Below are 27474 nucleotides of genomic sequence, written 5' to 3' on the forward strand. Positions count from 1 at the left end.
CCGAGTCTCCGCCTTGCCTCGCCCACAAATGCTCCAGCGCACAGACGCGGAAGACACCGCACAGCAACAACCGCCCCTTGCTAACGTTTGCCAGCAAAACTACGGAGCGCCGCAGGATCCAGTTGAGCCAGCCGGCCTCCGCTCCGCGAGTCACGTGACTGGAAGTAGTCTGGGGAAAGCGGAAGTCTCTTGTGGCAGTAGGCGGCGGTGGGCGGAACTCGTACTGGAGAGCTCGTGGAGTCCGGCCGTTGGAGCAAGCAAGATGAAGGTGAAGATGCTGAGCCGGAATCCGGACAATTATGTCCGCGAAACCAAGTTGGACTTACAGAGAGGTAAGATAAGTTGGTAGGGAGAAAAGGACGCTTTCCGCGAGTCCTTGGGTCTAGCCTCGGCTTTCGCGGAGTAAAGCAGGGGGAGGCTGGCACTCCAGGCTGGTTCTTCCCAAGTTCCCTTTCGCTAAGGCAAACTTTGTGCTTACAGAGTCGCTGCGGAACTGGATAGCAAGTAAAGTCTGTTAAAGTCCTTTTTCTAAGAATTTCCTCTAGTCGTGAGTGGGAAATAGTTGTCTATAGTGGAGAAAGATTCCAGCTGCTGCTCTAGGAGTGTCTTCAGGTTCCTATTACTGAAAAGTGGACTTGAATGAACCAAATTCGTGGGTTGAAGGGCTGAGAGTTAAACAGGCTTTTAAAATCTTGCTACTGCTCTTCTTGCCACTTTACTACTTCACATTAGTTCTGGATGTTGGAAGAGACAAAGATGAATTTAAAAGCATCAGTTTTCAGTTTTCTCTTACCATCCCTTAAGACGTTTGATGAAAGAATAGTTAAAATGAAATTAATTTAATCTTCCTGGTCTGTTCCCCCATTGACTGCTAACCACTTATAAATTGTACCTTGTGATACCTAAATGACAAGGGACCAACCATGCATAAGCAGATTGTTCTAAGTAAAGAGACTAGCAGGAGCAAAGGTCTTCAGGCAGGAATGAGCCTAAGGCATAGAAAGAAAGGCTGTGTCATTAGAGTTTGAATGAGGGAGGTTACAGTAAGTGAGATGAGATGAGGCGAGAACAGTATTTCACTATTTTGATTGAGTAGTAGATATCAACATGTGTGTCAGCATTGCTAAGAAGTCTTTGCTCAAAAGATGTTTACAGTTTGTCACAAGGCAGTAATGTTTCTAAAATATAAATTAGATTTGTCATCATTCCCAGTCCTTGAATTTCTGGTCCCACCTTCCTTGTCACTTTTTGTCAGTCACTACGTTTCCCACAAGTGGTTTAGTATTCACCCTTGCCAATCTCAGTGCATTTCAGTCATCTTTTTTAAGGCTTCCTGTGGCACACACCCTTACCCAGTTTAGCCACTTTCTCTGGAAAACTTTCACTGAACAATAATCTGTTCCTACTTACCTCCTGCATGAGCCCCGACCCCTTCAGCACCCGTATTCTATGATTCTATCACTTCATCACAGTGTTTATCACATTGTCTCATTATTTTGGTTAATAGTCTTTCCCATCAGACTTAGCGTCCAAAAATGGGAAGAATCATGTTTGTGTATGCACTATGTTTAGACAGCACCTAGCACATAATAGTTGCTTTATAAATATCTGTTTCTCCATCTATAAAGATTCGTTTTTGCCTACATGAAGAGATTTAGAAACAAAATGATTATCTTGTTGGGGTTTAAAACTGTTGAAATTATTAAAATGCTAATTTTAGTTGTAGAAACAGCTGCTGACATCAGAGTAGATGGAAATTTTCTAGACTTCAAAAATAATCTTTGCAAAACTGATAGATGAGACTGAAAATTAAATATATTAAATAAATGTAGCCAACTATGGACATTATCACTTTGGGTATGCTTGTCTTTGTGAAGTACAGGTGGCATTCTGCGTTTTGCACAGTACCATATTAATTGAACCAATCACACTCTTTGAGAGGTTTACAGTGATTGAAATCACATCTGTTAACCATGAAACTTTGCAAAGTGGGTAATGGATTCCAGTATGCATGTCATCCAGTTAATACAGTACTGTGCGAAAGTGAGTACTGCCTGAATTTTTTTTGTAATAGTAGCCGTTAAAACCAAACATTGAATTAAGCTGAAATTAGAACCTTTAAATATATTGCGGTGTTAAATCAAGATTTTTCTTAACAAAAAAAGAACATATTTGGCCCGGCGCGGTGGCTCACGCCTGTAATCCCAGCACTTTGGGAGGCTGAGACGGGCGCATCACAAGGTAAGGAGATCCAGACCATCCTGGCTAACACGGTGAAACCCCGTATCTACTAAAAATACAAAAAAATTAGCTGGACGTGGTGGCGGGCGCCTGTAGTCCCAGCGACTCGGAGGCTGAGGCAGCAGAATGGCGTGAACCGGCGGGGCGGAGCTTGCAGTGAGCCGAGATGGCGCCACTGCACTCCAGCCTGGGCGACAGAGAGAGACTCCGTCTCAAAAAAAAAAAAAAAAAAAACTTTAATTACATGCCCTCATTAACATACACATATGTTGAGGAGAAGGGATCTGCTCAAAAACTGTGTTATTAACGGGGCGCGCAAAAAGTTTGAAGACTGCTATATAGGGAGCCTCTGGAAGTTTTAAGCGTAGGAGTGACATGTAAAAAGCTGTTTTAAGATGACATCTCATAATAGTATAAATTGCCACCAAATCAAGTAGGGATGATATTACAGTAGCACAAGTATAAGGTAATGAAGACCCAAACTGCCTGGGGATGCAGTGGCTCACACTCGTAAACCCAGCACTTTTTGGGAGGCAAAGGTGGGAGGATCACTTGAGTCCGGGAGTTCAAGAGACCCCCATCTCTACCAAAAATTTAAAGATTAATGGGGCATGGTGGTGCATGCCTCATGTCCAAGCTACTTGGGAGGCTGAGGTGAGAGGCTAAGGTAGGCGGATCACTTAGGCTCTGGAGGTTGAGGCTGCAGTAGACTATAGTCACACCACTGCACTCCAGCTTGGGTGACAGAGTGATACTGCATCTCAAAAAAAAAAAAAAAAAAAAAAAACAAAGTTACTAGAAATAGTTAAAGGGAAAGATGGATAAATGTTGCAAAGACATGATGAATAGAACTTGGAGTTTTGGTAGGAGGGAATATGGAAGATGGAATACATAAGAATGACCTAGGGTAGAGCTTTGTTGAATGTTAGGTATAATACCATTACCAGGGAGTCCGAAAGAAACAGCAAGGTGAAGTCATGGGGTAAGAAGATGCATTTACTTTTTACACATTGAGTTTTTTAGACATATGAGCTTAAAGTTACTAAGCATAATTATATATAAATATGTATATATTTATATACATATTTATATATAGAGAGAGAGTTTTGTTTTGTTTTGTTTTGTTTTTTGAGATGAAGTCACGCTCTGTCAGCCAGGCTGGAGTGCAGTGGCACGATTTCGGCTCACTGCAACCTCTACGTCCCAGGTTCAAGCGATTCTTTTGCCTCAGCCTCTCGAGTAGCTGGGACTACAGGCACGTACCACCCTCCCACCGGCTAACTTTTTGTATTTTTAGTAGAGATGGGATTTCACTGTGTTAGCCAGGATGGTCTCAATCTCCTAACCTCATGATCTGCCCACCCCAGTCTCCCAAAGTACTGGGATTACAGGTGTGAGCCACCACGCCCGGCCCTAATCATGATTATTAACCAAGACAATGTGTTTAACAGCATATCAGAACAGTTAAAACATAGATTCTGGAGCCATACTACCTTGGTTTGAATCCTGTCTGCACCATGTAATATTCAGGTTAGTTAACCTCTTTGTGCCTCAGTTTTCCCATCCATAAAGTGTGAAATAGTAATAGAACTTAACACATAGGATGCTGTGGAAATTAAACGATTAAGGTTTTTGGAACAGTGCCTGGCACCTGGTGAACTCTCATGTGAGTCTTTTTTAAGTAAGTAAACAAACATAGAAAGTGCTCAGTAAATAATAGCTGGGTAATATCATCATAATCACAACTTCATGTGTCTATCAGCACAGTATTTAGCACCAGAGATTAATAATGTTCCCTGCCCCACAGGAAGCTTAGAGTTCTGTTGAGCAAACATCATGCACATGTTTTGTCCCAGGAACTGTGCTAGGCATAAGGAAATACAAATGAGAAGTGTATTGGAAGCTCTGACAGTGAACACTTACCACCCAGTTGAAGAGTGTACTAGGACATATAAAAGGGAAAGGCTGTATGTATATATATCTAGGGTCTAATTGTTTTGCAAGATGTATGCATCCCATGATTTTCAAGTAATTTCAGAAAGATTTCTGAACAGCAGGTTTTCTACTTTTGTATTCTTAGTGTTAGATATAGAACAATGTCACTAACTAAATGCTTATTGAATAACAGAGTGATTAACTGAGGAAGACAGCAGGAAATATTAAGTGTGAATTATCAAGAAGAATAATTCTTATTTCAGTTCCAAGAAACTATGATCCTACTTTACATCCTTTTGAGGTCCCACGAGAATATGTAAGAGCTTTAAATGCTACCAAACTGGAACGAGTATTTGCAAAACCATTCCTTGCGTCTCTGGATGGTCACCGTGATGGAGTCAATTGCTTGGCAAAGCATCCAAAGAACCTGGCTACTGTCCTTTCTGGGGCATGCGATGGAGAGGCAAGTGTCACTCTAAATGTTGATATTTTCAACTAAAAGTAGTTATATTACAAATGTTTTTTCCTTTAGTTTTTAGTTACTGTAGGTTTTACTTTATTGGATTTCAGTTTACTTCTCAAGACTAAATTTTGTTGGGAATACTAAGTTTAGTATTTTCTTCTTTAAACCTAAGAAATTATAAATGCAGTAGTTTAAGGATCAATTTGATAGTAAATTAAATAATCATTTTTATAATTTAAGTATTTAAGTGTGAGTGTTTTCACAGAAGATGTCAACACCTAATTTCCTACTGTGGCAAGTGAAAAGGTTTTGCAACACTTTAAACTACAATCAACAGAGTATTTGCCAGATTGTATTTTTTGCTCGTCGATATACTTATCCATGTGCATTGCATTGTTTTAATCCAAAGGATTTTGGTTTTGGCTCCCCAGTAGAGTGATTTGTAGCCTTGTCAATGTTGAATTTATCCTGAACATTTTACATTTATAGTTCACTGAAATTTCCTGGTATGCTTTATCATAGGTTAGAATTTGGAACCTGACTCAGCGGAATTGTATCCGTACAGTACAAGCACATGAAGGCTTTGTACGAGGAATATGTACTCGCTTTTGTGGGACTTCTTTTTTCACTGTAAGTATAACACCATTAAGTCATTCAATTTGATCGACATAGGTAAGAATAATCTAATTGAATACATTTTTTTCAAGTTCATTTATTTGTTCCTAGGCCCTTTTGGAGTTTCACAATGCAAGGTAGCTTATTAAACCTTGAAAATTACTAGTTTTCTTTATGTAATTCAGCCTTCCCCATAATGTAACATGATTAAACTAATACTCAATTTACCACAGAAGTGGAATTAATGAGAGGTGAGTCTAGAAAGAGTTTGGCTTACTCTGGAGGATTTCTGGTGCTAAGATGAGTAATTTGTACTTCTGTTAGTCAGATAGTAAGGAATCATTGAAGTTTTGTGCCTGTGTGTGGCAAAATATCCAGAACGTAAAATTTACTATCTGTTTTTAAATACACAGTTTGGTGGCATCCAGTACATTCACATCACTGTGCAACCATCACCACCATCCGTCTTCAGAACTTTTTCATCTTCCCCACCTGAAACTAGAGTCATTAAACAATAACTCCCTTTTCCCCTCAGTCCCCAACCCCTGGTAACCAGTTTGCCTCTGGTGATTTTGACTATTCTGGGTACCTCATATAAATAGAAACATATTTTAAAGAATTATACCATTTTGTGTATGTGGAATAAGCCTTTTGTGTCTGGCTTTTTTTACTTAACATAATTGTCTTCAGGGTTTATCCATGTTGTAGTACATGTCAGAATTTCCTTTCTTTTTATGGCCAAATAACATTCCATTGTGTATGTCACGTTTTCTTTATCCGTTCATTCATCAATGAGCATTTGATTTGTTTCCACCTTCTGGCTGTTGTGAATAGTGTTGCCATGACCATTGGTGTACAAATACCAGTTCAAGTTCATTGAAGGTCTTTTTTAACAAGGGGAATGACAAAATCTGAGTTGTGCTTTGAGTTAAGTAATTTGACAGCAGTTAATGATTAGTTTGAAAGCCATTTTAATAGTTTGGTAGGCAATAATAAGAGGCTACCTTATTATGGAGACTGAAAACTAGAAATCACTGGTTGGATTTAGAAACACTTTGGAGGATTGAAAGGTTTGACAACTGAGAGGTGCCTGGGAAGAGGTTGGTTCCTGTTGCTGAGGAGCATTAGCAAGTTTGGAAGGGTGGCATTGGAAAGGATATGATGTGACAAACTGGACTGGTCATGGGCTGTTCGAGTGAAGATGTCTATCATACCTTTACAGATTCAGGTCTGGAGCTCAGGAGGGAGGTCAGAGCTGAACTTGACATCATCAATATAGAATTAATCCTTGAAGCCATAGTACGGCATCACTGGGAGGAAATGAAGAGGAAAATATAGAAATACAAAGATGTCAAGGAAGTAGCCTTGGAGAATGCCCACCTCTGGGAAGTGGGAAAACTCTGGGAGTATCCAGAGAGCTCAAAGAATCTGAATGAGCATAGTGTCCTAGAAGGAAGGAATAGTCAGTTGTGTGAACTACTACAAAGAATAATGAGAAATGAAGACTAAGAAAAACATTTTAGGAATGTAGAGATGTAAAAAATAGAAAGTTAAAGATCATGTAATTCTAGTCTTTCACTTCTAACACTGTTAGTTTGGTGTATGTCTTTTTAAGTGTTTTGACCTACCTATACAACAGTTTTTATATACTCATGCACTAATCAGTCAAATAGATCTTCCTTATTCTTGATTTACTGGTGACTTTTTAAAAAGCAGGTTGAACTGAGTTATAAAGTGTAGGTTGCAATCTAGGTTGGCTGGGTGCAGAAGCCAAATTACAAGAGAATAATAAAGGGAAAAGATGACTTCTGGGAAACCTGATAGCTACAATTTTAAAGATTGTCATGTGAAAAAGAAAATAGACTAATTTGTTGCTCCATAGAGAGGCACTGGAAATAGGTGTTAATGTTAAAAGATTTGGTTTTGGTGTAAAAACTTATTTGCTGTCAAAAAGCAGAATAGGCTACCTTGCAAAGCATTCAGTTACTTTTCACTAGAGGGGTGCAGATAAGCTGCCTGACCCTGCAAGCCCAATATTGTGCAAGGAATTGGTTGGCAAGTGGGAATGGATGACAACTAAGGCTTCTTACACTTGGTTATTCTTTTGGATATATTGATTAATAGCTCAGCCAGAAGACTTAGTGTATTATTTATTTATTTATTTATTTATTTTAATGCTTAAAATGAATAAAGGCTCATTTGCAGCATTATTCACAATACCCAGGATATGGAATCAACCTAAAGTGTCCAGTAGTGGATGAATGAATTTTTTTAAATAGTACACATACGTGCACACAGGAATACTATTCAGCCTTCAGAAAGAAGGAAATCCTCTCATTTGCAGCATACATGAATGAACCTGGAGGACATGATGCTGAGTTAAATAAGACAAATACCACGTGATCTCACTTGTGTGGAATCTAAAACAGCCAAACTCATAGAAATGGAGTAAAATGGTCATTACTAGGGGCTTTGACGGAGGGAGACTGGGGAGATGTTGGTCAAAAGAGACAAAATTTCAAATGGATAGAAAGTGTACAACATGGGGATTATAGTTAATAACAATATGCTGTCTTGACAACTGCTGTGAAAGTGAATTAAATGTTCTCACCGCAAAACAATAAGTATGTGAGGTAATAGATATGTTAATTAGCTTGGTTTAGCCATTCCACAGTGCCTACATATATCAAAACACAATGTTGTACATCATAAATATATATAACTTTTATTGGTGAATTAAATAAAAACATTTTAAGAAATGAATAAAGACTGAAAATGTTTCATATTCACCACTTATTTCCCCCACTTTATTTTTTTAAAGTGACAGGGTCTTACTATATTGCTCAGGCTGGTGTTGAACTCCTGAGCTCAAGCCTGTCTCAGCCTCCCAAAAAGTGTTGGGATTGCAGGCATGAGTCACCATGCTCAGTTCATTGTTTCTCCCTTTTTCAAAAAGTTTTTTTTGTTTTTTTGAGATGAAGTCTCTCTCCCTCTGTTGCCTAGGTTGGAATGCAGTGGCACGATCTCTGCTCACTGCAAGCTCTGCCTCCCGGGTTCATGTCATTCTCTTGCTTCAGTCTCCCCAGTAGCTGGGACTACAAGCTCCCACCACCACTCCTGGCAAATTTTTCTTTTTTTTGTATTTTTAGTAGAGATGGCGTTTCACTGTTAGCCATGATGGTCTCGATCTCGTGACCTAGTGATCCACCCGCCTTGGCCTCTGAAAGTGCTGGGATTACAGGCATGAGCCACTGCGCCCAGCCATAGAGATATTTTTGAGTAATGTGTGCTTTGTCAGAGATAAGACATGTGAAGATTACTTGCTGGTACAACTTAAAGAATGTTTTTAAAAAATTTAGTACACAGTGTTGCAAAACATAAATTTTTATTACATGAACTTCACTAAGATTTCCCAATTTGTAATACCAACAATTCCTTCTTCAGCATAACCAGCCTGGAGATGAGATGTTGTTGTAGCCAGGCACATGTTCTTGTTTGGCTACTCATTTCTATAAAATGAGAAAACCTTTCCCAGAATTGGTGGTCTGCTGAGGTTTGTACTCAATAGACTGCAGAACATTTTGGTCATTTACAAGGAAATTCAGTCTTGAGCTTGCAGATACTATCAGAAACTTGATGGAGGGATGCTGTCTTCAGGAATGGGATGCTCGGGGACACAGTTTACCCTGTGTTCTGTAGGTGCTAAAATGTCTCTTTGGGTCAAGCCAGGTCAGTCAAGACCTGGTACCTAGATTACATCTTACATTCTCCTGGTAGAATCAGGTTTCTAGAATTGAGTTTATAGTGCCAGTGGCTCAGAGTCAGAGTTGTTAATAAGATGTAGCCCTATTAAATACTTTTTGTCTATTACAAAGATGTTGTTAAGGATTCTGTTCATTGGCATCCTCAACAAAAGACATCCCTGTGTAATCTTAGTACCAAAACCTTTCCTGATCACTTACCTGTTCTCATCTCATGGGCACTGTAAAGGGTTTTGCAAGAAGTGTTTTCCTTTTTGAATTTGCTGCAAGGAAAGAGCTACATTCATATTCTTCCCATAGATAAATATATCTTTGTTAATGTTTTTATCAAAAAGTGGATATAGATTGTATCTAATATATAAATGTAAGATTTTAAGTTAAAACTAGCAGTTTGGTATATATGCAGTTATACAGTACCACATTTATGATTTTGTTTTCAACCTCAAACTATATTATATATTCTGTTTTGTAGTCTGTTTCACCTGATAGCTTGAACATGTCTGCCAAATACCCATGTCTAAATTACCATAGTTTGTTGCTTTGCCTTGATTTGGGCTAACGTGCCAACAATTCAGCTCACTGTTGCTGTTTTACTATTTGTGCAGCTGTCAGCACAGTGAAAAGACAAACTATGTCTTTACTAACATTATGAAAATAGTTTTGACCATGTAGACCCTGAAAAGTTCTCAGGGTCCTCCAGAGGCCCAAAGTTCACAGTTTGAAAACCACTGACTTAGTAGTTTCTGCAATTCATGCAGAAAAGGACTTTATCTATTTCAATATTATAACAATGCCTTCTCTCCAGTATTTTCATGTTTTTCATTTTAGTTTTTACATTTAAAACTACCTGGAATTTTATTTTCATGTAGGCATCAAATTGGCTCAATTTTTAAAAATGACTAACCTGATATTATAATACCATTTTTTATAATCCATTTTTTCTCTAAGTTGAAATGCCATGTTTATCATAATATGCATGACCTAACTTTGCCACTGTTCTTGTTTTTCTTTTGCTCTACTCATTATATTTTTAGTTTTATGTACTTTATATATTTGTCACAAATCTCTACTAAAACAAGGTGGGATATAAATGCATCAATAAGTATACTGGAATGATATGGTATGTTATCTCTTTTAAACAAGATAGTTATAATTTGATATATGTGTTGGCAAGTTTTAATTTATAACTGTTGTTCATTATCATCATCATAATAAAACAAATATTTCTAGGTTGGTGATGACAAAACTGTGAAGCAGTGGAAAATGGATGGGCCAGGCTATGGAGAGGAGGAAGAGCCATTACATACAATATTAGGAAAGGTACAAAAGTAAATTGACTAATAGCTTGCCTATTAAAATTCTTTTATTTGAAATTATTTTATAGTTATAATTTCCAGAGATGGGGAAGAAGATGCAAATAAGAAACGAAATACTTTAGGCTGTAATTGTTGACCCATTTACGCAATATTTAACGCAGCTAAGGTCCTTTGATGCTAAAGAATTTTAACAGGTTTTTTTTTTGATATTCATTGTAGTAGAGTTTGATTTCTGTTTTTAGTTAGAGGATACAATGAAACATTTCCTATAGCAAGACCATGGAGAAAAAGATAGACGTTCAGAAAATGCTTCAGCTTGTCCGGTTTATATCATCATAGATCTTACACAAAACTCAGAATTTCTTAGTTGAAAGACTCCTTTAGGAAATGAAGAAATTTAATAGTATTATGCATCATGTATAAATCTTATTAATGTTTCTACCAAATTATTCTGCAAATCAGATGATGGGTGGTTTTGTTTTATAATGTTTACATTTTTATATTCACCTAACAATTCTGAAATTAGATTTAATCTTTAAATTAAATATACATTTTAAAAATCACTTTGTCATTTCAGTATTATAGTTAGTATATAATATATAGGTTCTGCTTTAGGTTTCAAGAAGTTCTAAATGTTCTTAAAGGGGTAGGGGAATGGGGTATGAGTAGAGATAATTTGTAGTTGGAAACACGTTAGTAATTTCTAAAACAAAATTGGTTTCATTCTTAAAATGTCTTGTCTCTTTATGGTATTGTTTCCCCCTTTAAGTAAGGACTTCAAAGAAGTTTCTTTGTGAACAGGACTTTTCTCAAAAAAAGATAGTGTAGATAAATATGTTTAAAATATTATTCTGCAGATTTGAATTGGTAATGAAAACAATCCTCTTGATAACAATCTTTTTGCTTTTAAAGACAGTCTATACTGGGATTGATCATCACTGGAAAGAAGCTGTTTTTGCCACATGTGGACAGCAAGTAGACATTTGGGATGAACAAAGAACTAATCCTATATGTTCAATGACCTGGGGATTTGACAGTATAAGTAGTGTTAAATTTAATCCAGTTGAGGTAATGTGTTTTTTTAAAGTATGTTTTGCTTTTTGTTTCCTTATTATTGCTTAATAATTTCAGTTCTGTTTAGGAAACTTTTGAATGTATGATAGAAACTTCTGAATTTTAATGGTGTTTTGGCATTTTGTCAATTTTCCTGATTGTATATGAGTTCTGATACCTTTGCTCAAATCCCAACATGTTTCCCAGCAGTTTAGTCCCAGATACTAGAGTTAAGCATTGTTAGAGGAGTGGTGTGTGCATTTCCCCATTGGGGTAAAATCCAAGTAAATATAGTCCTGTTTTAACTTTAGTTTTACTCATGCCTTCAACCTCATGTGCCATAGATTATGTCATTTTACATTTAGGAAAATGTTAATTTTTCTACCCCACTTGGCGGTCAGAAGAAGGAGCATTGGACATCATTTTGTCTATTTGTAGTTGGTAAGGTACCAATGCTTCATAAAAACATTTGTGATTATTGTTGAACTGCATGGTAATTAGTTACAGTTATATTTTTCTTTGCTCAGAAGTCTGAATTGTGATTCCCAGTTCCTCCAGGCCTAAGGGAAGAGTTGGAGATTGGCCACTACATATTGTCTGTTTAGGTCTGAATTTAGGAATGGAGGCTGTCCCGAAGGCTAAGCTAACCCTTGGACTCCAGATCTTTCTCTGAACTTTTTCTTAATACATAACAATAGATGAACTGATTGTCCAAAATACTCAGTAGGGATACTTTTTTCCTGCTGAAAGAAAAGGCAATCACAGCATATCTAAGCCAATTTTAGCAGTTATTGTGAGGCTACCATTTTAGGTAGTATGACAGAAAAGTCCTAATATGCAAGTGTTATGCTCTTAAAGACTCAACCTGATAAAGGTTAGGAAGTAAGGTTGAGTCAAAATAGGTATAAACATTGTTTTATGAATGTACTGGAAAATGAGATGCTGCAGTGCAATGTGAGCTTGGCCTTGAGGAATTGCTGAGAAGTCAGAGGACACTCTTCCTGCAACTACCACATGCTTACACACACACTTTCTAGAGAGGCTACAGGTCTAGAATAGGTTGGCAAACTAGTCTGTGAGCCACATGTGGCCCCACTGCCTGTTTTTGTAAATAGAGCTCTACTAGAAAACGGCCATGTTCTCTTGCGTTCTTATTGTCTGTAGCTGCTTTTGTGCTATGATGACAGAGTTGAGTAATTGCCACAGAGACCATATGGCCCACAAAACCTAAAATACTTACTCTCTGTCCATTTACAGAAAAAGTTTTCTGATGCCTGGTCTGGAGTATCTGTCTCTATTATATCTTTCTCACTCTATCCTCCATCTTCCTTCCTTATGTTCCCCTTGGTTGTAGAAGAGAGAAATGGCATGGAAAGGCATCTACCCTTGCAGAGCAGGACCAACTGTAAAAGTTGATAACATAAGTGAACATTTTTTAAAAGTGCTCTCCAAATTGAAGATGGCGATGGTATTACTTACTAAAAAAAAAAAAACACAAACAAAACCCAGACAGACACTGGTTCTTACTATTTGGAGGAACAAAAAAGTCTTTTGCTTCTCTGTTTTGGTGAACATCTGTGTCAGAAGAGCTGATCACCAATTCTAAAATCATAATTATTGGGGATGACCTAGTGACCATGTTTTTCAAACTTGCCTGTATAACAGCTGTATTTGTTCAGCTGTTTTTTTTTTTTTTTTAATAACTATTAACCTTATGAACTTAGTGGTAAAAGTAAATGGTGTGCGTGTCTCTTATCCTATTTTAAATTTAATGGAAAGGGCATGTTGCTGTGAACAAATGGAGTGTATTTGTATTTGTCTCCTCTAATCATTAATAATTAATTTTCTCTGAAAATATTGAAGCGTAGAATTCTGGTAAAGCCAAAAGTTTATGCTGATCATTGGCACGTTTTACAGTGTGAAAGTTGGCATTTGGTCTAGGTAGATTGTTTTGCTTTGTTCAAAGTCTTTCTTTTTAGAAATGGAACCTGGTCAGACCCTGAGGTGACAATGACATAACAAACCAAGAAAGGTTGAGGGACCGCACTAGGGAAGTCTCCGAAAAGCAGCCATTAAGATAGCAGGTTTTCAGAAAGAACTGAGAGGAAATCATGATCATAACATTAGCTTTATGATATGTTATTTGAACTGTATACAGACAGTAGGAGGAGTTAGCTGGCCATGCAACTATTTAGTAAATAGCTCTTCTTGCAGCCCCCATACTTGCAATAGGAAGTAATTGTAGGCAGAAGCCAACAGTTGTGAGTGTCAGGAACCATGAGTGAGGAGGAATGATGCTACAGAGAGAGGGTTTTAGGGATCCACTGGATGATAAAGGGCTTATTTTTACTTAATGCCAAGGGGTTATGTAAGTACCATGCACATTTATAATTGACTTACAAATAAAATAATTAGAAAAATCTTCAAGCAGTTGGACAAAAGACAGGCCTAATTTATAGAGAGTTAAACATAAAGGAACATTTACTAATAAAACAATAAATTTATACAGCTAGGAAATGCTGTCATACAGATACTAACTTTTAAATGACACTACCCAGTGCTGCCCAGTTGCATTAAAATGGACGTATCCCACATTGTAGTGTATACTGGTACAGCTCTTTGGAAAATAATTAGCCCTAAATATCAAAAGACATAAAGTTGTTCATACCTTTTGATTCAGTAATGTCATTCATGAAATTTTATCGTAAGGAAATAATTCAAAAGAAGAGATAAATGTGGGGGGGGAAATGTTTATTGAAGTATTACTTATAACAGTAAAAAACAGGAAACAAGTCTTAAGTTGAAGAGTGGATAAGTAAAATACGTTTTATTACAAATTAGAACACAGTAATATCTGTACATTATCATCCCTGACATCTAAAATACATGCATGGGGGACGGGCACGGTGGCTCATGCCTGTAATCCCAGCACTTGGGGAGGCTGAGGCAGGTGGATCACGTTAGGTCAGGAGTTCGATACCAGCCTGGGCAACATGGTGAAACCCTGTCTCTACTAAAAATACAAAATATTAGCCCATTGTGGTGGTGCACCCCTGTAATCCCAGCTACTCCAGAGGCTGAGGCATGAGAATTGCTTGAACCTGAGAGGTAGAGGTTGCAGTGAGCCAAGATTGTGCCACTGCACTCCAGCCTGGGTGACAGAGCAAGACTCTGTCTCTAAATAAATAAATAAATAAATAAAATAAAATACAAGCATGGGGATTTTACAATGAAAATACTTGGTTTAAGTTGCTGAGATTATGGATGATTTATTGTACCCTCTTAAAATGGACTTTGTTTTTTAACATAAATATTAAGGGCAATTAAATCATTTGTTTACTGAATGGATGTGGTTTGCTGCCAGGTCTGGCTTTTAACTGGTAATTGTTATACTTGTTTTTAGACTTTTCTCTTGGGAAGTTGTGCATCTGACAGGAATATAGTACTGTACGATATGAGGCAAGCTACTCCTTTGAAAAAGGTGAGTTTCAGTTTTGACTTTTGCTTCTTACAGTTGGTATTATATATTCCTCTGTAAATAGAGTGACTAAAAATATGGAGCAAATATTTTCTCAGAATTAAAAAAATTTTTTGTACAGGTGTTCTTAGAACTCTCCATGATGCTAGCCGTGTTCTTTCAGCTCCTCATTGCTTTTTAGAGACTCTTAAATTTCTACTAGGTATTGTATCCTAGTCATCATCCTTGTGTCTTCCATGATACCAGTACATTTTAGGCCTCTAATTAATACTTACTGAATTGAAAGTTCTTAAGGGTATTGCATCCTGTTACTTAACCATGTAATAATATTCAAATAATATTCAATTAAATTCAAGCCCCATGATTATCATGTGACATATACAGTATTTTATTGCAGAAAGTTTTAGAACTCATTCACATAACCAGCTTTTTTTTGTTCAGTTACATGCTGATCAATACTAGTTTGACATTTAGGCAAGCACTATCCTGTTCAAAGTAACATTTCCTAACAATTCTAAAGTAATAATTTCAGGACTTAGATATCAAAGCTAATAATACAACCTTAAGCTAACTCTCCAAGAGGGAGACAGGTACTGTCTATAAGTAAGGAAAGGAGTGCCATGGTAAGTAAAAGGGTGTAAAGTTTATCTCAGGTACTAGAATTTTGAGTGACAGAAAGGGCTGGGCATCATTCAGATGCCACAAGTCTGTTTTCATAGTTCACATACAAAAGAAATGCTTTTAATACTTGCTTTTGTTATTCCTAAATCATTTTTACAACAGGTAATAAACTAGAGATATTAGGAGAGTACATTCATTGAAGTTTGAAATAGATAAATATGATAATCTTTCCAAAGTATCACTTATATCATTTCATTCATTCATGTGATTTAATGGGAAGATCCTGTATGACCTTTGGTCTTAGACTTTAAGCAAGTTAACCTAATCTGTGTTTCTCCTGTAAAGTGGTGGTATTAATAACTATCTCACAGCACTTTGCCGAGAATAAAACATGATACTTGAAGCATTTAGCAGAATGCTGACATGAGGTACTAGTTTAATAAATGGTCATTTCTTCCCCCTCCCACCTACCTAACACTCATTCTGTTTTTTTTTTTTTAATTTAGTTTATTTTTTGTTATTATTGCCTCCTGCTTTGCACATTCTCAGTTTTTAATGGAGCTCCATTAATTTTAGGTTGAAGAAAATGTAGCCTGGCTTTCAAGGTGCTCTGAAATCTGGTTCTAATTTGCAACTCATTTATTTCTTTTAGTCAGTAAGGTAACATTGAATTGGAGTTTGTTACATGTAGGTCACTTTGATAGATGTAGGGATTGTTAGACACTGCTACTTTCTATTGCTTCTTTGCTCCATCTGCTAGTCTATCAATGTTTCTTTTATCCTTTCTCTCATAAAAGTAGTAGTTCTTAATCAGGGGTTGTAGTCCCCTACCAGGTACAGTTCTGGGAATGCAAGAGGGACATTTAGTGGGAGGTCCCTGAGTGACAAAATATCCTACAGTGGATAGTCATACACAACAAAAGATAATCCTGCTCAAAATGCCAATAGTGTTCCCATTGAGAAACACTGAATTACTGATCCTTCACAGGTCAGTTCCAATCATACTTGTCTTTAGAAACAGTTCTCTATGTTAACCCTAAGCTCACCATTAATTTTGCCCCTAATTTGATACTTAGTCATTTGTTACTTTATTGTTTATATTTTAACTTTTATTATGTGTCACATTTTTCTGACTAAACTATAAGTTGTTTGAGATTAGGGGACTGGCAGTTAATCATTTCTGTTTTTATATTTACTACTATGCCTGTGTATTTAAGAAGCAATTACTGATTGCTTTCTCTTCCCATTGCACTGAGCTGAGTACTTTACACATAATAGGTGTTTATGAAATATTTGCTTAAATCAGTGGGGAAAAAAGCGAAAGGAAGTGGGAAATTCATCCATTTTAGAGGTAATTAATTTCATGGTAATGGGATAGTATATGCTTCCTTTCTCAGGTTATCTTAGATATGAGAACAAATACAATCTGTTGGAACCCTATGGAAGCTTTCATTTTTACAGCAGCAAATGAAGATTATAAGTAAGTTTCCCTCTTCTAAAAACTTGTGTATTTCTATCAGGAATGGCTTAATTGTGTAAGTCGTACTAATAAAATATATACCACTAGGTAGGTATACCTATAAAGTTTGAAAACTCATTTGTTTAGCTTTAAAAAGTTTTCCAAATTGGAGAAGAACTTCTTAGAAAAGTATTTATTTTGTCAGTATTTAGAATGATGTAGACCAAGGACAGTAAACAACTAGCGGACCAAATCCTTTCTGTTGCCTGTTTTTATAAAGGTTTGTTGGAATATGGCCACACCCACGTGTTTATATATTGGATATGGCTGCTTTTGTGCTATAATGCCTGAGTTGAATAGTTGCAGCAGAGACCTTATGGCCCACTTGCCTGAAAATGTTTGCCATTTGGCCCTTTACAGAAGAAGTTGGCTGATGTTTGATGTAGATCTTATAAATAATGACTGAACCATACATGTTTTAATGGAAATGAAAATATCTGCCTGCAATGTTTATTGCAATGAGTATCAGGTAGCTGATACTCATGTAGTCATCAGCTATCACTATTCAGTCAGACGGAAGAAAAATTATGGTTATCTTTTCAGTATCCATATAAGGTAGGTGGGACATGCACGTTATCCCCTTTTTAAGATGTTAAAGCAGGGAGATTAATCTCCCAGGGAGGAAGGAGTGTCTTCTCTTTTTTTGCCACAAAGCATTTATTATAGTGTTATGCCTTTGATAGATTCTTAATACATGTTTTTTTAACAAGGCAGAAGTTTGTTGGTGGATTGAACTTTAGATCTTCTGTATTGTTTTATGTTCCACTATATAGATTTGAAAGCAAAAAAGTAGTATTAGCTCATAAAAAGATTTATTATATGATGTTTTAGTGGTGCCAACTAAAAGCATCTTTTATGACTTTCTGCTAAAAATAGGTTTAGTCCAGGAGTTTGAGGTTACAGTGAGTTGTGATTGGGCCACTGCACTCCAGCCTGGCCAACAGAACAAGACCCTGGTGTGTTAAAATAATAAAAGAAGCTCAATTAGACTCTCATTAACTAGCAATACCAAACCACAGTAATTGAAGCTTTTTTTTTTTTAACCTTTATTGATGTTTTGAAATTAAGTGACATCTTCCAGTTAAAGGCAATAAAAGACAAGAGTAATACAGCAAAAAATCCAAACGTTGGGATTTTATTAAGCATTATTTATAATAAAATGTTGGAAACTATTAAAATATAGGGAAATATCGCAAGGACAGAAAACCAAACACCACATGTTCTCACTCATAGGTGGGAATTGAACAATGAGAACACTTGAACACAGGAAGGGGAACATCATACACCGAGGCCTGTCGTGGGGTGGGGGGAGGGGGGAGGGATAGCATTAGGAGATACACCTAATGTAAATGACGAGTTAATGGGTGCAGCATACCAACATGGCACATGTATACATATGTAACAGACCTGCACGTTGTACACATGTACCCTAGAACTTAAAGTATAATAAAAACATATAGGGAAATAAATTATTTGAACTTATATATACAGCCATTAAAATATTTTCAAAGATTGTTTAATAATATGGGTAATGCTCATTAATATGCTACGTGAAATATCAGAATATAAAGCTTTACATAGTATTTCAATTTTATTAAAAGTATGCGTTTAAATAGTATGGTGAAAAGGTTTTTTAAAAAATTATGCTGCACTAAATAACTGGCCTCTGGGTAGCAGAATTAAAGGTAATTTTTGTATCGTGTACTGCTTTGAAATTTCCACATTTTCTACAATGAGATTGATAAGGAGGAAAATGTGTCGGTGTATGTGTAAGTGGAGTCTTAAGGCATCATAAAAACTGCTGAAATTTTTCCTTATCCCTCACCTGCTTGTGTACAGCATTGAGCTTTTTGTTTAGATGTGCATTGTTTTGCATATGGGTCTTGTTTTCACTGGTATCTTTTAGTACTGCATATGGCATCTTTCTAGAAATAATGTGTCAAATATTTAAAAATTCTTTTACAGCTTATATACTTTTGATATGCGTGCACTGGACACTCCTGTAATGGTCCATATGGATCATGTATCTGCAGTGCTTGATGTGGATTACTGTCCCACTGGGAAGGAGTTTGTGTCTGCTAGTTTTGATAAATCTATTCGAATCTTTCCTGTAGACAAAAGTCGAAGCAGGTATGTGCCTACCAGTAAACCATTTATATTCTTATGTCACAACAATGGGGATACATTCTGAGAAATGAGTTGTTGGGCGATTTCGTCATTGTGTGAACATCATAGAGTGCACTTAAACAAAACTAGACGGTATAACCTGTTGCACACCCAAGGCTGTGTGGTCATATGGTGTAGCCTGTTGCTCCTAGACTACAAATCTGTTCAGTATGTTACTGTGCTGAATACTGTGGGCAGTTGTAACACAGTGGTATTTGTTTATGTAAACATATATAAACATAGACAAAGTACAGTAAACATCCAGTATTATAATCTTAATGGACCACTGTCATGTATGCAGTCTATCATTGACCAAAATGTCATATGACTATTTTGTTTCATTTTTCTTTGTCCTGATTATTATTTATCTTTTCTGAGAGGGTACCTGAAGTTTAATAAAGTTTTTTGCCCCAATACAGTTTAAGAAAAATTAGTAATAATACCTTACATTTGTTATTTTTTACTTAGTCAAATCCAACTCTGTACACCAAACCAAAAATTAAAAAAGAAATAAAAGTAAGTTTAAATTGTCAAGACCATCGTCCTCGATTTTACTTTAGTAGGTATATGGCTTGGTTGATGAGAGGTAGGAGATTTGAATACTCAGCTGTCCCATAGTCTCGTGTGTGTGTGTCTCATTCTGTAAGCATATTGAGTGTGATTCTAATATTTAATATTTGTATTGTGTTTTGTATAGTTTGGCCCTGTACTACATACTATATGTTATTAAATACAGTATCTATTTATACATCTATTGTGTCATATTTTTGTATAGAGGTAGTTTACCAGAAAATGATGGCATTTTAAGGGGTTTGCAAGGGGAATTTTGTTCTCTAGTTTTCGCTTCATAGACTGACTTTAAGTCCTGTACAGATACAGCCCCCTGTGTAGTGAATTATGGTTTACAAAGAGCTGTTATACACATTCCCATTGTTCCTTAGTAATGCTTTAGATGTGTTCCTGGAAGCATGCATAAAATAAATCCAAATAAATGGAAATAATTTTTCTCAAAAAATTATGATAATTGGATGGTTATGGTCATAGCCAATCTGCTTATCTAACTCTTTGCTGTTTTACTTGTGATATTTGTCTTTTTCCAATGTAATTTGAGGAAGCCATATGAATTTCTAAACCATGTATCGTCATTGTCAGCAGATAATTGTCATCATCACTGTTTATCTGATTTTGAAGGTGCTTCAGTTAGAAGCATACTGACAGGAGTGTTTTAATGGCTTTGATCTTCATTTCATCATTTCTGTTGTAGAGCTTCTGCTATGTGTTCCTATGTGACTACTGCTTCCTTTATCGCTGCCTTGATATTCTCCTAATTGTCATGAGGGGTTTTTTTGGGATTATTCATTTAGGCCCAAGGCAAGATTAATAGCTTCCATTTTTCTCACACCTCTGGAAAATGTTGAGAATCAAGAGAATATGGTCCTCCATCATTTCTTGGCACCACAACTTCCAAAGGTAGTAGGATAATATTTTTCCAACATGATACGTAAGTAGGCACAAAGAATGAGAAGAGAACAAAGAAAAAAACAGGACTGTGTAGTTACCTATGATTCCAAGGGGTCAGCAGCTGAGTTCCGGCTGAATTATTCCAAAGCTAGCATGGACAGCTGAATGTAGGTCTAGCTAGAAAGCTCACATTATTCCAAAATTGTATAAAAGGGTTCTTCTGGCCGGGCGCGGTGGCTCAAGCCTGTAATCCCAGCACTTTGGGAGGCCGAGACGGGCGGATCACAAGGTCAGGAGATCAAGACCATCCTGGCTAACATGGTGAAACCCCATCTCTACTAAAAATACAAAAAGCTAGCCGGGCGACCTGGCGGGCGCCTGTAGTCCCAGCTACTCGGGAGGCTGAGGCAGGAGAATGGCGTGAACCCGGGCGGCGGAGCTTGCAGTGAGCTGAGATCCGGCCACTGCACTCCAGCCTGGGCGACAGAGCGAGACTCCGTCTCAAAAAAAAAAAAGGGTTCTTCTATTTCATTTCCAAGGAATTGTCTCCTGATGTCGTTTGGAGGATTTGTAATCACAGTCTTAATATGTGTTAACGTCCTGTTGTGTTTAGATATAAATAGTGTTCCCTCTGACCTTTGCCTTTATCTGCTGGAAAGCCAGTTCTAATTTGTTTCTGTGGTTTGTTTCCTATCATTATAAACATCAGATAACTCGTGCTTGGATGAATAATCTGTATTTAAAAAATATTTTCCTTTAAAAGACCTTAAAATGTCTCAAGCATAATATTTTTAAAATAAATTTTGAGTAAATTTTTTAAAACTACAGTTAAGTCAGTATTTAGAAGTAGGCTTTTGTTGGAAGTTCATTCAGTATTTACTGAACAAACAAATTAATAGTGTTCACATGGAAAAATTAGTGTGACCGTGTATATAAAAAATTTAAGGCTTTAAAAATGTATTTGTCTCCTAATAATAGACTTTTTTTTTTTTGAGACGGAGTCTCGCTGTGTCCCCCAGGCTGGAGTGCAGTGGCTGGATCTCAGCTCACTGCAAGCTCCGCCTCCCAGGTTTACGCCATTCTCCTGCCTCAGCCTCCCGAGTAGCTGGGACTACAGGCACCCGCCACCTCGCCCGGCTAGTTTTTTGTATTTTTTTTTTTTGAGACGGAGTCTCGCTCTGTTGCCCGGGCTGGAGTGCAGTGGCCGGATCTCAGCTCACTGCAACCTCCGCCTCCCGGGTTCACGCCATTCTCCTGGCTCAGCCTCCTGAGTAGCTGGGACCACAGGCGCCCGCTACCTCGCCCGGCTAATTTTTTGTATTTTTAGTAGAGACGGGGTTTCACTGGGTTAGCCAGGATGGTCTCGATCTCCTGACTTCGTGATCCTCCCGTCTCGGCCTCCCAAAGTGCTGGGATTATAGGCTTGAGCCACCGCGCCCGGCCCCTAATAGTAGAACTTTTGGTGAGCTTAATAAACTTAGAATATATGCAGACATAAACATGTCTAGAAGTTAAGAACTCAGCATAGTTTATCATTGAGGAGGATTCTCAGTTACTTAAGTGACTAACCATTGGATTTGACCGGTCTACTGCATGAACAGATTATGTTTAATGGTTATGGAAGCCTGACTGAATTTCCCTACTTCAAACGCATTATACTGCTTTGGAAAAAAGGGCTTCTTAGGTACATGGAGATTATAAGAAATGAGTCTTCAAAAGCAGAGCATTGAGGGGGAGAAGAAAAAGCAGTCTATCATCTAGTTTTCATTTTAATAGGACATTCTTTTTAATCTTTTAAAAATAAATTTCTTATGGTTTATCAAAGTGCTTAAAACATACCTATCAGAAACAGTGTAAAAGACTAGTTTTGAGAGTATGGTTGAGAGATTTTTTTTTTTTTTTGAGATGGAATCTGACTCTTTCACCCAGGGTAGAGTGCAGTGATGCCACACGGCTCACTACAGCCCCTGTCTTCTGGGCTCAAGTGATCCTCCTACCTCAGACTCCTGAGCAGCACCACACCTAGCTAATTTTTAAAATTTATCTTTAGTAGGTATGGGGTCTCTCTATGTTATTCGGGCTGGTCTTAAACTCCTGGGCTCAAGTAATCCTTTTATCAAAGTACTGAGATTACAGGTGTGAGCCACCACACCTTGCCTACTTTAGAGATATTTTTTATAGGTATGAATATTTGATTTAGTCATTCTGTTTTGAGTTTTCTTTTACCGTGCATAGTTTATTGAGTCTATTTCCTTCCTGTTTATGTACTCTGCATTTTGAATAATTTAATCCAGACACAGAAATTTTATTTATCCAGAAGTTTCATCTTACTTTTTCTGACCTTGTATTTTACTTGCTTTTTAATGCCTTTCTTAACACTTACTAATATATTATCACCTGTGAATTCACCTAGCATATTTCACAGCCTTTTCTAATAGGTATTTGACATCTCCGTTTATTAAATGATTCCTACCTCAACTTATCAGACACTTCTGTAGCCTTCCCTTTCTTTTCACACATGTAAATCATCAACTCACTTTAATTAAGCTTTTTTTTTTTTTTTTTTTTTTGAGACAGAATTTCACTCTGTCATCCAGGCTGGAGTACAGTGTCATGAACTTGGCTCACTACAACTCTACCTCCCAGGTTCAAGTGATTCTCCTGCCTCAGCCTCCCGAGTAGCTGGGATTACAGGCGTGTGCCACCACACCCAGCTAATTTTTGTAATTTTAGTAGAGACAGGATTTCACATGTTGGCCATGCTGGTCTAATTAATTAAGCTTTTTAAACAATTTAACCAAAACAAAATTCTGGCATTAGATTCAGCATATCAGGAGGTACTCTTTGAAGACCATTGCATTTCTTTCTTTTTCAGTAAAATGAAGGGAGAAAAAAGTGTGTTGACCTGAATTGATTTGATATGGGGAAGAGGCCTTTTAAGATCAAGTCCTTTCTTATTGTTACAAAGTTATCTCAGTTGAACATCATATTTTGTTTGCATTTTATGCTTTTTTTAAAATTTATTTTTTATTTATTTTATTTTTTTTGAGACGGAGTCTCGCTGTGTCACCCAGGCTGGAGTGCAGTGGCGCGATCTCGGCTCACTGCAAGCTCCGCCTCCCGGGTTCATGCCATTCTCCTGCCTCAGCCTCGCGAGGAGCTGGGACCACAGGTGCTGCCACCATGCCGGGCTAATTTTTTGTATTTTAGTAGAGATGGGGTTTCACCGTGTTAGGCAGGATGGTCTCGATCTGCTGATCTCGTGATCTGCCCACCTCGGCCTCCCAAAGAGCTGGGATTACAGGCATGAGCCACCGCACCTGGCCGCATTTTATGCTTTTATTCTGTGAACTTTTCTGTACATCTGATTTTGCTTAGTTTGTTCATATTTATTTCTCTTACTAGATAGTAAGGTCTCTGAGAGCAGAGATTTGTTTAATACCCCAGCACTTAACACAGAATGTTATTAGTTGGGTTCAATAAAAATGCATTGACAATAATTTGAATTTTTATTTTATACTCCTATAGGACTCAGAAACGATCTCCTGATACTTAATAGGCAGTGGTTACTCAAAGAAAATCTGTACCAAAATCCAAAGGGTTTTAACTTAATTCCTTTTCTATAGGGAGGTATATCACACAAAGAGAATGCAGCATGTTATCTGTGTAAAATGGACTTCTGACAGCAAGTATATTATGTGTGGATCTGATGAAATGAACATTCGCCTGTGGAAAGCTAATGCTTCTGAAAAATTGGGTGTGGTAAGAGAATTCATTTTCTTTCATTGTCATAAAGCTGATTTCTAATTTTATTAGATATTACATTGTGAAAATTTACTTTTAGGTATTTTTGGGTATTTTGATCAAATTGACATAGCTATGATAAAAAATAAGTTAGCAATAAATGGGCAAGGTTGTATTGATAATTATTTGTTTTTTTTTTTTTTTTTTGAGACGGAGTCTCACTCTGTCACCCGGACTAGAGTGCAGTGGCCAGATCCCAGCTCACTGCAAGCTCCGCCTCCCGGGTTTACGCCATTCTCCTGCCTCAGCCTCCCGAGTAGCTGGGACTACAGGCGCCAGCCACCTTGCCTGGCTAGCTTTTCATTCTGATCTGTTGGAGACACTGTACATTCAAATTGACATTTAAGACCTTCAGAATACCTTTGTTAATTCAGATGTTTGATAATATGGAGTCTTACTGGTATTTTGTGTTTTGCTTGAGGTAGGGACAGAAGATGCAGGAACTAGAAGCTCAGAACTTAAGAGCTCATATCTCTTTTGTTAGAGAAATAGTCATCCAGCAACTCAAAGGCTGCAAGTCCCTGGGAGATCTTTTAATATCAAAGACACAATGGAACATTTAATAAATACAGAAAGCTTCAGACTTTAAAAAAGATTCCATGAAAAAATAGCAGGTGTTATCACTGGCTGGTTACCTCCAGGATAGGGGATTATGGTTGATTTTGTTTTGTTCTTGATGTTTTTCTTAATGTCCCATATTTTCTATAAGAAACATACAGAGTGTTTATATTAGAAATAAATACTAAGTTTAAGAAGTAAAGAGTAAGTGTGAATTATTATTTGCTACTTAGCCGTGATAGGAAAATCAAAGGCAATTCTGTTTTAAGTTTAATGATTGATAAGTATTGCATTGTGCCTAGGTCCATCCTTAAATGTTCCTCTAAATCATATCCTTAACATTTGTTAAACAAAGTCTAGTTCTTATGGAATTGGATACTTATTTTTACTTTTCTGTTTCATTATGTTTAACTCACCTCCCTACCCACCCCCAGAATTTTCAGTGAGTGATTTAGGTGTTTTTCTATGTTATTGATGCCTAGGGAAGGTCCAACTCAGTGATCCACACGGCCCTACTCCTTCAGCACTGCTGCTTTCTACTGGGTGGCATCTATTCTACATGGCGAGTGTGTTGTCTAAAAGGAAATTCAGTGCTTGCAGAGCTAGTGTTACTAATATAACCTTGTAAAGTGTAGAATTACATTGGCAATTTTGGTTGCATATCATAAAAGTTTAGGTTTGGGGGAAAAGGGTGCTTTCTAGTTTCTTTATACTGAAGCAAAACAACACACTATTCATTAAGATACCAAAATGTGTATTTTCAGCTTACATCACGAGAAAAAGCAGCCAAAGATTATAACCAGAAATTGAAGGAGAAATTTCAGCATTATCCTCATATAAAACGTATAGCTCGTCATCGACATCTACCAAAATCTATCTACAGCCAGATTCAGGAACAGCGCATCATGAAAGAAGCTCGTCGACGAAAGTATGTTTTGAGGCATTTGACTCTGTCTATTACCCTTTTCTGACTTCTGCTCTAATCTCACTGAAAACAAACAACTGCCATTCAAGGGAGTAGTTTATGTGCTGTTATTTAATGGTACATTAGTGATGTGTTTGAAGACTTCTACAGAAGGCCTTTCTTTGTTTTTTTTTTTTTTTTTTTGAGACGCGGGAGTGTCGCTCTGGAGTGCAATGGCACAATCTAAGTTCACTGCAAGCTCCGCCTCCCGGGTTCACGCCATTCTCCTGTCTCGGCCTCCTGAGTAGTTGGGACTACAGGCACCTGCCACGATGCCCTGCATTTTTTTGTATTTTTAGTAGAGACGGGGTTTCACCGTGTTAGCCACGATGGTCTCGATCTCCTGACCTCGTGATCGCCCACCTCAGCCTCCCAAAGTGCTGGGATTACAGGTGTGAGCCACCGTTCCCAGCCCAGAAGGCCATTTCTTTTTCCTTTTCCCAATAAAGGGAAGCAATGACTATCTGAGAATGGGAGAATTTCCATTACCTGTTTTTGAGAATATGTTTAAAGGACAAACAAGGAAAATGAATTACCAAAATAAGAAAACACTTGCTCATATTAAAAATTATTGTAAATAATGTTTTAAAAAATAATTTCTGATGTAGCTGGAATTCAGAGATTTTGTGTACTTCCAAGTTAAAGAATTAATCTATAGTAGAGCTCTTAAGTAAAAAATTTTCTAATATACTTTATTATAACATGACATCTATCATTTTGGATATAGAGCAGAGCTACTGCCACTACCACCATTTCCCCTGTGAAATATTCTTCTCTTTGAAATACTTGAAGTCATGCATGAAATTCTAAGAGGTCTTTATTTTTCATTTAGAATATACAAATGGCTATTATTTCTCTGTCTTTGGGTAGATGTTGCGGTAGAATCACTTTTAGAAATTGTATTAACTGTGGCAGTTTTTAGACTTAGTGAAGGACCCTGTTAGGTAAATAGGATAAGAAGCAATTAAATAAGTAAAGTTGATTTCTTGGTACTAACTTCCTTTTACCTATTGTCATTGTGAAACTATTTTTTTAAATAGATGTTTTTCTAGTGAAAGAAAATGCTTTGATTTTTCTGAGAAAGTTTTAAGATGAATTCTCATAAACTTGCTTATATTTTGTATGTTTTATTTCTAGGGAAGTGAATCGTATTAAACACAGCAAGCCTGGATCTGTGCCAATTGTGTCAGAGAAGAAGAAACACATAGTGGCAGTTGTAAAATAATTGGTATTCCTAACAATCCTGATGTATAATTATTTGTTACTTTTGATTTGAGAACTCTACAAATAAAAGTGCTGGTACTAGATTAATTGCAGACATTTTAGTTCTATGTGTAGAGCTTTATTGTTATTCCTTTTAGCTACCCTGAAAAATGATCCCTAAAGGTGGCCTAGTTGATAAGACTATCTGTTTTATCCTTAATCTGCATTCTTCTTTCATTGTAGAATACAGTATTTGCAACTCATTTTTTCTTGTTTTTATTACAGATAAACTTTCTTTCTGATCCATTATTGTAGA

The 27474-nt window shown here is 37.0% G+C and overlaps 1 protein-coding gene across 1 annotated transcript; it reads left to right on the top strand.

Annotated features, from left to right (window-relative positions):
* Positions 1-28: 28 nt before the first annotated feature.
* Positions 29-27275, top strand: DCAF13 (DDB1 and CUL4 associated factor 13). Its single transcript, XM_010354523.2, has 11 exons — positions 29-332; positions 4440-4639; positions 5162-5269; positions 10246-10335; positions 11244-11399; positions 14788-14865; positions 16881-16963; positions 18968-19132; positions 24256-24391; positions 25756-25919; positions 27093-27275. Exons 1-11 carry the CDS (start codon positions 29-31, stop codon positions 27178-27180), a joined length of 1572 nt encoding a protein of 523 aa, XP_010352825.2. The 3' UTR covers positions 27181-27275.
* Positions 27276-27474: the final 199 nt, after the last annotated feature.

The sequence above is a fragment of the Rhinopithecus roxellana genome, chromosome 9 (assembly GCF_007565055.1).
Source record: "Rhinopithecus roxellana isolate Shanxi Qingling chromosome 9, ASM756505v1, whole genome shotgun sequence".
NCBI classification, from domain to species: domain Eukaryota; kingdom Metazoa; phylum Chordata; class Mammalia; order Primates; family Cercopithecidae; genus Rhinopithecus; species Rhinopithecus roxellana.